Source organism: Aquila chrysaetos, chromosome 2 (genome assembly GCF_900496995.4).
Source record: "Aquila chrysaetos chrysaetos chromosome 2, bAquChr1.4, whole genome shotgun sequence".
Classification (NCBI taxonomy): Eukaryota; Metazoa; Chordata; class Aves; order Accipitriformes; family Accipitridae; genus Aquila; species Aquila chrysaetos.
The window spans coordinates 12,036,788-12,048,569 of record NC_044005.1 but is presented as its reverse complement, the minus strand read 5'-3'; the positions used below and the strand labels follow the sequence as shown (position 1 = coordinate 12,048,569).

At 36.8% G+C, this 11,782-nt stretch overlaps 1 protein-coding gene across 5 annotated transcripts; it reads right to left on the bottom strand.

Annotated features, from left to right (window-relative positions):
• Positions 1-299: 299 nt before the first annotated feature.
• RD3L (RD3 like) lies at positions 300-4,490 on the bottom strand. 5 transcript variants are annotated; one of them, XM_030031536.1, is made up of 4 exons: positions 4,194-4,490; positions 3,206-3,297; positions 2,231-2,618; positions 300-1,367 (listed from the first exon to the last, which is right to left on the bottom strand). In XM_030031536.1, the coding sequence occupies exons 1-4, from the start codon at positions 4,298-4,300 to the stop codon at positions 1,070-1,072; spliced, it is 885 nt and encodes a 294-aa protein (XP_029887396.1). In that variant the 5' UTR covers positions 4,301-4,490; the 3' UTR covers positions 300-1,069. The 5 variants fall into 5 exon arrangements, with proteins under 5 accessions (XP_029887396.1, XP_029887406.1, XP_029887420.1 ...); XM_030031546.1 differs by having other exon boundaries at positions 3,206-3,294; XM_030031560.1 differs by having other exon boundaries at positions 2,231-2,536; positions 4,194-4,218.
• Positions 4,491-11,782: the final 7,292 nt, after the last annotated feature.

Genomic DNA, 11,782 nt, shown 5'->3' with positions numbered 1-11,782 from the left:
AGATGAAGAGGTTACTTAAGAAATGTAAAAATTTGTTACATGCAGTGATTGGAGCCCAATTGGAAATGTAGCAAACTGAATTCTGGCATATGTTTTCATTGATTTTCTGCTCTAATTGTCTGCTGTGACTATAACCGCTACATATCCAATCAGTCTTGTAAAACTTTATTATGAACCCACAGTGACAGATGATGGCAACTGAAAAACATGAAATTCGGTTAAATTTAAAATGATCGCCTCTTGCTTTGGAAATGAATGATCTGTTGATGCTATTGCTATTCTAGAAAAGTACTGTCTGGTTTGATCAAAACGTTTCAGTTTAATGCAGAGTCTGGGTTTCAGGATAGCTTCCAGTAAGTCAAATGACAAAGTACAACTATTTGAAATAAAATAATTCATTAATTTCTTGAAGATTAGAGAGCTAGTTGTTAAATGCTGTTAAATATCTGATGTTTTCATTTAGTTGTCTGCCTTCACAGTACTTCAGGAGGTGCAGAGCGAAGTTTGGAAAAAATATAGGAACAGTACATGCAGCATGTTACAATTTCTGACATTTTTTTCATTTTAGAACTTATTCTTGAAATTGAGAAATAACTATTCACCTCCAAAAAGTATTTACGAGTTTATTTGGTATAACTGATATTATATTAAACCATTCATCTTACACAGTATAAGTTCCCATAGAGCTTAAAACGTATGTAACAAGTACAGAAGTTTTGCCTAACACTTTGTGGATTGATTCTATTTCAAAATATGGAAAGCAGTCTTTCTTGTTTAAATATGTCTAGCTGTATATGGCTAAAAAAACAGCTTAACAGTTTTTTCAGAAACATCTTATGTTTTGGTTAAAAGGTGCCTTCAAACACAACATCTTTAAGGAACTATAAAGATAAAAGGAGAGTTCTTATTTAAAGTTTGTTTACTGCATACTAGCTATGATCAAGGATTTTAATTTCTGAACTTGGAAAAAAGGGGAGCATGTCACATTTCTTATTCCTATGTTTGTGGATGGCAATCACAAGAAAGGAATGCAAACAGCTACATAGCTTTTTGAAAGAAACAAACCAACTTAACTTGACGGGTAGTAATAGGGTAGATTCCAGATTCTATGAGAGAAGGTGGGGAACATGCTTTGTGTGTTTTTGTCGACATAACTTGAGACTGTGGGGATTTCATCTTTGTCCGATTTGTTAGAACTGTCTCCACGCAGGCTGAAATGTTCAGAGCAATTTGTATTCCATGCATCTACCAGTTGATCTTGTTGGTTTTCTCTCTCAATGGTAGTAAGAAAATCTTTTAAAACTTGCTTGAATATGTAGACTATTTCCCAGGGTAAAACATCATTTTCTGCCAAAACTTCACGAAATCTAGAAACAAACAAAAATTGAAATCTAATCATCAGCGCTGAAAGCTCTTCTGTTTCTTCTCTTGCCTTTTGAGGGGAGGGGAAGGAGGAGGAAATGACTGCCTTCTGGTGTCATTTATTCCTTGCTGCCACATTTCCCCACACACCTCCCCCCAAATATTTAACAATACACTGGATGTGGTCCAGCTATTATGAGGATTGAAAGCTATTGTCATTTGGTATGCTTTTTTTTTTTTTTTTTTTTTAAATTGGCCCATCTGGGTAACTTGATTTAAACTGACTTTGCCCTTAGGTATATTCTGGGCTTTAAAAGGCACATAGGCTTGTTCTGACATTTCTACGTGTCCCTAGAAAATGTATTAAAAATACAGGCATAAGAGAATTTTTCTTTGTAAAATGGGGGGTGTTGTTTGTTTGTTTTTAAAAAACAGGATTTTTTTTTTTTTACAGTAATTTGCTAGTTTTAGAAGCTTTCAGGTATTTTGGACAGTGAAGCTGGGTTTCAGCGTAACAGTACATTGTATTAGTACTTTAATTTGATTTTTGGTTATTGGGTTACTACTTTATAAATATCAGGGATAAATAACAGAGGAAAAACTGAATGTATTGAGAGGTCACATGTTTAAGCATGTGAGACTTCCCTTGTTTTGGATTAGACCAGGAAAATCCTGATTAAAAACTTCCTTCAAGTACAACATATTAAAGTGAAGATGTAATTTCTAAAACACGTGTAAAAATGTGTTCCAGTTGCTGTCACTGTTATTTTGGAAGGAAAATCAGAGCCAAATATAAGCTTGCATTAGGTAGAAGAAACATCTTACTTATGATAGAGTGCTCAAAGTTAGAGAAATAGGAAACAATTACCTGCTGAGAACAGTTCCTGTTTGGCAAGGCTGGATTTGTGAACACAGAACTTCAAGCTGCCGTTGCTCAGTAGCTGGAATTGTTGCTTGAGGGTTTTGGTAGTTCTTCAGCCAGTTGTAATCCATGCCAGTCTTCTGGACTTTCTGTTCATTTTCAATCTCTTGCACTAATCTTTCACGCTCTTTCAGGTGCCATTTCAGTTCCCTCAGTAGGGTTTTTGTAACTACCTCTGATCCAGGATATCTTGTGGGTTTGTAGGAATCATTTTTTGACCATTTCATCCAGCCAAAAAGTGGCATTTTTAAGCTGTAAGGGGTGAGGGGGGGAAGTAGATTTTGCTTATTTCTGTCCGACTGATAGTTATACCTGTAGACTTCCTTCCTAGCAGCTGAATGTTTAAAGAAAACTTTATTAATGATCCTAAAATATTTTGCAGTACAATATAGGTAGTGATAACAATAATTGCCAAACCATAATTAAATCTGACAAGCCTTACATTTTATAATATTTTCCGTCTGTTTTCTGAGTTAATATGACTGTGTGAGGTTTACAGCATTTAAAAGTGCCTATCTATCATCTTGGAAATATTTCATTTTTTATCCTGGTAGTATATATGGTTTAAAAAACCCCCACAAACCAAACCAAAAAAACCCCTAAAAAAGCCTCACAAAAAACCCAAACCCAACCAAACAAGAAACTCCCCCAAAACAACAACAAAAAAAACCCCCAACAAAACACAAAACCCCAAACCTCGAAAATTTGAAGTTACCTGTACACTTGAAAGTGATTAAATAAAGTTAAGTGCTGGAACTCTGTGATCTGTTTTTAAAACTTCAGTATCAGTTTTTATTTCAAATAAATTCTTGTTTACATAATATGGAAATAGAGATCTGGTGCAGTAGGCTTTTAAGTTGCAGTTTGTTACAGATCATGCAGACACAAGCATACTAATTGGAATAAAATAATATAAGTTACCTTTGCAGTTGTCTGTGAACAGTGTTATTTCTGGTGAGTTTGCTTGAAGGTCTCTTATTCTAGCATATCCTGTTTCCAGGCTGTTACTACTGCTGGAAGAAAACAAGGGTTTTTCTTTTTTTTTTTTTTTTTTTTCATTTACTCAAACTGTGCTTAGAAAAATGACTTTCTCTACTGAATGTGACAGTTCTAAGTTTTTCTGCTTTTAAGGTTCTTTTTCATCCTCTGTACCAGAGAGAATTAGTAATCCATTTAACCTAACATGGTCTTTCAAATACTTTCTACAAAGTCCATTAAGATCTCCTACCTTTGAATTGAGTTCTGCCGATGGCAGCAATTTAAAAAAAGATGGTAACAATTTCAAATGCTTGTTGCTAAATCCATCCAAAGGTATTGTTGGTAGTGAGATGAATAATGATAGTCTGAAGCAACTACAGATGTGCTTCTAGCTAAAGTTAAGGCTGTCGTATGATGTGATGCTTGGCTGTGCATAGCTGTAGGTCACAGTTTAGAGCTGTATTTTTATGCCTGTAGAGTGCTAAAAATAACTATGTTGCTTTTATCATCAAACTAAACTTTAAAGCTATTGAGATGCTAGAATACTTTTCTCCCATTAGAGGGGGATCAGACTGTTCTACTGTCATTTTTAAACAGCTAAGAATAGTCTTTCTCTAGTAAAGATTATCTAAAGCCTTTGTTAAGTGAGTGTTGACAGAAAAGAGCTATTTGACAGTTGCTCAGGATTTTGTTGCTATATTAAATACTTCTTCCAGATGAATTTCATCAATCTCATGGTACTATACTTTTTCATTACTATGCATAGTTGTTAGCATTTTTAATTAACATTTCAAATGTGTTTAAAGAAGCCAGTCTGTAACACCTGTGGTGTGCCATGAAAGACACATTAATCTAATTAAAGGAATAGAATGATAAGGAAATGGAAATTGAGGTCAAACTGATCTAAAAAGCCCAGAATTGTAAGTCTTACCATAGACTTTGCTTCCCTCTCAGCTGGCTGTCAGTTGCCTGCTCCCTCTTTCCTTGATTAGTGTTTTGAGCATATCCATTTTTAAGATTCATTTTCAGGGATGGCATTGTGCATACTAAAGGTCGCTGTAGCAGCCATTTTCTGTTCCAGTTATCTGGTCTCTTCCTATTAATCTAAACAGTAGTCATGGTATACGAAATGCCTTCTCTTCTGCTCTTTCTTGTTTTAATGACTGTCTTTGCTCCTGTAAGTATTTTTCATTCCTACTTTTTTGCCTCCACTGGTATGTTGAACTGTTGGGAGAACAAGGGTTCTGTAAATCTGTTCTAGATGTCATACAACATAAAGGATGACGTGTATGGCTGTTATTAAAGCTGATATTACTTATACATTGGAAAAATTCAAATGTCAGTATTAATCCTCTTCAACTGGAAGGTTTTCACATTGCATTGTATGTGGTACTATGAAAAAGGAAGGGAGCTAGGTTTATGGTGACAGAACTGTCCTGACAGATTTTAAGATGAAATTAAAATGCTCCTTGCCACCTCCTTTACAGCACAGTTAACATGTCACCACTTTTTTTTCCACTGTATCAACTCTGGAAGTAAACTGCTGTACACTATAAAAGCATTGTAGTGTCTTTGCAAATTAGAGATGCATACTGGAAGGTGTGCAAATTAATTGAGAAACCTACAACAGGATTTTTTTGTTTTTTACCTAATCTTTGGTTGCATCATCAAATTTTGTGAAGCAGGATACTGAGAATGATATTTATCTTTCCATTGGTAGGAGAACATTAAAGCTGAAGATTTGTATTGCTTCTACTTTTGTATGCATTTCAGATCTGTATTCAGGAAGAGATGACTGCTCATGTGAGGCTGGTATTGGGAACCGGAACTTAAAAGTAGAGCAGTATTTTATGCAGTTGCTAGCCAGTGTTTAATCCTGGAAGTTTTGTGGAGAGTTAAAATTCCATCCAACTATCCCTAAATGTACTTGTGGTTCTGCCGTGCTGTGTCAGGATGGAAGTTTTGGCTTGACTTTGGCTGATAGTGGGTCTGTTCCCTGAAGGCATTACTGAGTTTGCCTTTATTAGTAACAAGAGTTATTGCTATGATTTAACTGGGGGAGGGAAGGCTATATTTTGATTCCTCTCATTAATTTTTAGGCAGTTCCTAAAATTACAATAATAAAATTAAAAATGCTGTGAAGTCTTTACTATTTATTTTTAGGTTTCTTGCTCCTCCCACCCCTCCCCCCCTTCTTTGACTCGTTATTGGGGAAAAAATGTTTTGGTCTCCTTAACATTCGTCTAGCAATCTTGGACTTTCCTTCAGTCTGTAAATTTTCAGAGATGCTGTGTTTTCAAAAGTGGTTTATGGTCTTAAGCTTCTGAATCTCTCTTGTCTGTGGCATTTCATCTCATTACTCACTTAACATAAATTTTCTGAAAGTTTCAGTCCTACCACTTTTGCTTTCTTACTGTAGCATACCAAAACAATATTTTTATAGTTTCAGTTTCCCTTTTCTGAATTTTTTCTTTGCTGGTTTTAGTGACTAAAACACGTAATACTAGAGTGAGACCATAGCATTAGTTATATAATGATGAATAATTTTGTCTTTTTTAACAAGCCATAATTTACTCTGCCACTGCAGCAGAGCATTGTTTGCTAATTGATTTTTTTCCTGTAAATTAACCCTAATTGTCTTTGTGTGTAATATAAAATGGAAATTGAAGATTCTTTAACTTTTTTTAAAAACTTTCCTTCAACCTCCTTTTACTTTTTTTTTCTAATTTTTGAAGCAAGGAATGTAATGAATTCCTTAAGCATCTGTTGTTTCTATAACTTAATAATTTTCTTTGAACTGCAGTGAATGATACCTCCTTTTATGTAGGTAAATCAGAAGGGGTCTCTTTTCAAATAAGCATTTCTTATGCTTTCTCTTTAACATAACCACTCCTTTTTCTGTAACATATTTTAGGCTTGTTTTCTGGTGCTGTTCTCAAATTGAACTGAGGGAGCAGCAAGAGTTGCTGGAGTCAAAGTGCAGATTTCCTTTCATAAATCAATTCAGACGGTTTTAGTGGTCTTTCCTTTCTTGCTATGGCAGGTCCAGGTTCATCAGCAAAAAGCCTTATTCAAAAAAAAATAGCCTTACAAGAACACATGCTAATTGAAAATTGATTGGATAGATGAGGAGATAAGGGTGGCAGCCAGTGGATAAAATGGGATCTCTTTCCTTGCATTCCTGTGTAAGACAAACAGGTTATTTCTTTCTATTTTAAATTAGCTATGTACAGAACAGACTTTTTTAAAACCTCAGTGATAGCTTATTTTTATCCTGTAGACTTCTTGGTGCCAAAACAAAATGTATTCCAAAGTGTCAGTGTTGTCTTCTTTCTCCTGTAGTTGTTGTTCTGCACCCAATCCCAAGTAAACGGGAGGTTCACACCAGACAGTTCTTACTTTTTGAACTAGTTGTCAATTCTGCCATTTGACATGATGTTTCTCAGTCAGTTGGTTAGGAGAATGTGTAACCTGGTTTGTGGAGGTGTTAGACAAGGGAAGGAGAAAAGAGGAGCATCTCATTTTTTCCTCTTTCTTAAGAGAGTACAAAATACTTTTTCTAGCAATTCCATGAGCAGTAACTAAATGATTGTATTGCACTGTGCGTATGGTTTCCACTGCAGATTACTCTAGCTATGTAAGTAAAATACTCATGTACTTTTCAGAAGCCTTTTTCTGAAATAACAGTAGAAATTGAGGCCTGTGGAGAAGCTCTGAATACGTTTAGCATGGCCATGCATTGGCTTGTCTCCTGTGCCTTCAGACCATGTGAAGAATAAATGCTTCACCATAAGAGTGGTTGAATAGAGCAAGGCAATCTAAAATAGAGGTTTGTGTGACAGAGCTTGTGGGTAAGGAGGTTGTTAAACTTTTGCATCAGTTCAGGTGAGTGAAGACAACCACACATGAAATGATAGAGCAATCTAAATGCATCTCTGCAATAGTGACTGCTTTGTTGTGGTGAGGATTTCTTATGGGTTATGGTGAATATATTTGGTTTCCCCATGGCTTTTAGCTGTGCTGGTTTCATGACATTTGGTTTACAAATGCAGAAGTGAGCAATCATTGAGGTATCTTAACTTACATTCCCATAGTTATATGAGTACACAAAGTAAGCATAATTTAAATGAAATTACTCTAGAATAGATTAATATGGAGGGGTGTGGGCATCTTTCCCTACTGGCTTCAGTAAATGTAGACACAGCCTCTAATTTAGAAGGTGATCTTCCTAATGACTGACTCTATGGATCACCCGTCAATAACGAGCATGCCCTGGTGTGTGTGGCAGAACAGTTCCTACTGGGGCCATGTGATCTGTTTATTATTTTCTTTTACTCTTAAAAATCAAGTATGAGGTGCCGTTCCATTTACTGCTTGATTCATTCTAGTTAGTAGGAAGCATATTTAGGGAGTCTGTTACTGGTTCTTACTTGATTGAAGGGAAAGGAGCATCAATCTAGTGTGGTATTAGTACATGTCATCTTTAAAGGATTCCTTCTAAGATAGTGCTGCATCTATGGTGGCAGCTATGTTCTGGGTGTGTTTTGTATTGAAGAGATGCATCTGAACCTGACGCTTGCTGTAAGAACCCTCAGTTTCAAAGTGGTTTTGTTCAGCCACCTGTGTGGCTTGGTGTGAAGGTGTGGAAGTCCAGTTAGTGGCTCTAATCTTGAACCTGAAAATGTCTGGTACTCAAAATGTCTCATCTGTTCTAGGAATTCCTCTTTTGCCTCTTCCTGTTTGACAGACATCACAATTATGAGGGGGAACTTTATGATTAAGATATTCTGGAATCAAATAACTGGTGTGAGGCTGCAAAGGTTAAGCATTTACTTAAATAGAAGTATTGCTTGCTTTTAAATTTCTTCAGGGTTATAACTTCTGGACCTCTCCTTGTCAATGGTCTTACAGCTTTGTACCTTACCAACCAGGAGCCCTCTGCTCTATGTTGAAGGCATAGCACAACTACAGAGTAAGAATATTTACATATACTTGTGATGTAAGTACAGCAGACAACTTACAGATTTAAATAGCTGAAACTTACCACAGGGAAACAGAATGTGTCAACGTGGGGTGTGTGTTCTGAGGGTGCTGAATATACCTGGATTTTAGCTTTGTTTATACAATAGCAAAGCATAACTCCAGAGGAGTACTTGAAGAGTAACAGTGAGGTGGTTTTGTGGATGTTTACAGGAAACTTCCTCTAGTATAAGCAGTAGCATTAGAGAAAAGTGGATCCTTACTTGAAAATCATCATAACTAACCTTAATACCAGCTACTTTCGAAGATGGGACTGTTAATGACAAGGTAGTATTTCTTAGTTAAAAAGAGGCAACAGAAGATATTTATTTTATCCTATCTGATGCTTTCTGAAATCTTTTGAAAGCTTTTTAAAAAAAACCTAAGTAAAATAATCTCTTTAGCAAAGGAAACTTAGATATTTGCATGAGGTGTGGTTAAGTTTTACATTCTGATTATGATCTTTCAATGTTACTGTAATAAATAATTTGTTGTCATGCAGAAGGCATATTCTTCAAACAGACTTACCATTCTTGCAAAATATGAAATTCTCACAAAAAAAAGTTCTATGGGCATCAGCTGTTTTCTCAGTGTAGTGTTTTCTTGTGAACAAGGATTGTTGTGTAACCATATTCTGGGAGAAAAAAGCTGCAAATCCAAGTCAGCTCTGAGTACAACAAGAAGACTTTAGTCCTAACATATGTGTCTTAACATCACATACGCAAAGGAACTTCATAACTGACAACCAGGTCCTGTAATAAAAAAGCAATCCAGTTAAACCTGGGGCTACTACTATGCCTATCTGTAAGAACTACAAATTGAATACTTATTTGTGCTGATTGAGTGTGCTGTTGGACAGCACTTTTTTTTGGCAGAAAGCCAACTGAGAAGTTGCTGGTGCTGCACAGCAGTTAGCTCTCCTGTCTTGTTATGCCATGTGCTTTTGAACTGCCTCACTGAAGTGATGCTAGGTAAAAATGAAACAAACCTTTGAAAAACACTTCCATTTAACCAAATATTGCACTGATGATGTGAGCAACAATGTGTGACAAATGGTGAGAACAGGTAGAGGAGAAGCTTCTTATTCTTTACTTTGGAAGATTTTATGGCATCTGTACCATCTGAGATGCTATTTACTCTTGGAATTGAAAGAGGCAAGAAGTATAGTGCTCTTTATAATGAGACTGATAATGACACACCAAGAAATTATCATCATCATTCTTACTTGACCAAAAGTGTTAGCTAGCTAGCAATGGTTATGACCTGCTATAAACATTTCAACACATTGGCATAGTGGTGTATGTTCTGTATTTCTTTGTTAGCATCTGCGGGTAATACAGTCACATACTATGGTTTGCTGGCTTGGATTTTGTGTGAAGGGCTGATACTTTATTCTTGTGAGTTAAGCCCAGTAGGCAGCTAAGCACCACTCCTAGCACTCGCTGACTCCTAGCTCACCCCCAGTGGGATGGGCGAAGAGGAATGGAAGAGTAAAAGCAAGAGAACTTGGGGTCGAGATAAAAACTCTTTGAAGAAGTGGAAGAAGAGAAAAGGAAAACAAGTGATGCGAAGGCAGTCACGCACCATCTCCCACGGGCAGACTGATGCCCAGCCAGTTCCTGAGCAATAGGTGGCAAACCTAACTGAAACTTCCCTCTTTTCCCTTTTTATTGCTGAGCATGGCAGTATAGGGCATGGAATACCACTTCGGTTAGTTTGGGTTATCTGCCTGGTTTTGCTGCCTTTCAACCTCTTGCGCATCCCCCAGTCTATTCACAGAGGGACTGCAGTGTGAGAAACAGAGAAGGCCTTGATGCTGTGCAAACACTGCTCAGCAATAACTAAAATATTTGTTTTAGGAGTATTGTTTTGGTCACAAATCTAAAACACAGTGTTGTGGAGCTGCTATGAAGAAAATTAACTCTATCCCAGCCAGCCCCAGAACAGTTACATAGAAAGGTTACCAATGCTACCAGTCATCTGAGAAAAGCGAGATTTCATTTTTGTAGCTACCCATAGCTAGCAGGTTGGATGATTTGCTTCCATTTACAAACACAGCCCAGCTCTTTGGATTTAACGATCAACTTTGCAGTGCGTTTTTTCTTTTGATTTGACAGAACAACTCGTAGCTGTTTTGGGCTGCAGACAGATGGTGAGTCTACCTCCTCTGATCGCTTCAGACAGCATTTGACTACTGCTTTCGCTTTTTAACAACTACGAATAAAGCTTGCCATGAGCCTACACGAGAGGCCTCTTGGTAAGACTCCTTGTTTCGTCCTTTGCTGTGACAGCTAACAACAGTAATAATTCTCTTTTAACAGTGTTAACTGACAGAAAGTTGTGTAAGCTATCATTGTACTTCTGTTGCTGTGATGAATAAAATCAGGACATACTTGAAGCTCATTTATTCCAGTTGGACTGTCTGTAGCATTAATTTCTCTGGTGCTCGTGACACTTCACTAATAGGTAGGGGAGTTACAGGTGTCAGTTTGAAATGGAGGGGATCTTGCGTTTGATACTGGTCTTCATGGGCATTTTTTAATTCAGTGCAGTCTCTTACTTGTATTTTATTCAGATATTTATTTAAGCTGGATTTTACCAAGTTGATAACCAAATGCTTTTGTTTCCATCTTCTTGTTATGGGGGTTTTTTTTTTTTTTTTTTTTTTTTTTTTTTTTTTTTGCTTTTGCTGTTTGGCCAAGTTCCTTGCCTTTGTGGTTAGAAGGAAGGGATGAATTTTGAAGTTTTAAGGGGTGTAGATGCTTTGTGAATGTTGCTAAAGGATAAGAAAAAATGCTTGATAGAGGAACTGTGCTTTTGGTTTAAGTTAATAAATATGAACACCCATCTAACTGCTAATTCATAACTAACTATAACAACATTCATTTACAAAATTAACTGTTTCATGTGTGGTGGAGAGGTAGTTGCTGTGTGGCTTGTCACCATCTGCCACAGGTAATAGCTGCCCTCTTCCAAACATCCCTATTTGAGCTATGGCTGCAGAAAGGGGAGCTCATCAACAGCTCATTTCCAAGAAGGGTCCAGTTCTTTGAAGCCCAGCAGTAAATCTAAGTCTCCCCCACTGGCATAAAATCCCAGAGCAGTAGACAGTAAATTTGAGGATTTGGGCTGTTTTATTTTGGCATTTGTGGTTGTTACTTTACTTGGTTTTTAACTGTGGGTAAGGTGGAAGATGGAAGGTTCTTACAGAGCTGTTAGTTTGACATAGAAGAAATATTGCTGAGATACTGAGTTTACACAATCTATCCAAATCAAAAAGTTTGCTTTTGAGTTTTTCAGGATTTTGCACAGTAGTTTTAGTGCACTCCCTCTCTCTTTCTTCCTCCCCAGCTAGTTAAGGTTTTGAAACAGGAGCTCTGAATAACTGCTGAGAGGAAGAGCAGTGTAAGCCTTTAGGATGCCTATATATGAAGACTTTATCACTGAATCTAGCTAATTACAGTTTAGAACAGCTCTCGAGTGGAAAAAAACAAGTACCTC

Bases quoted from the DNA above. Each gene is read 5' to 3' on its own strand.
- RD3L (XM_030031536.1), bottom strand. From the start codon at position 4,300: ATGCCATCCCTGAAAATGAATCTTAAAAATGGATATGCTCAAAACACT. The intron at 3,298-4,193 runs GTAAGACTTACA...GTTTTCTTCCAG, and splicing joins AGAGGGAAGCAAAGTCTATG to CAGTAGTAACAGCCTGGAAA. The intron at 2,619-3,205 runs GTAACTTATATT...TTAAACATTCAG, and splicing joins GTTCACAGACAACTGCAAAG to CTGCTAGGAAGGAAGTCTAC.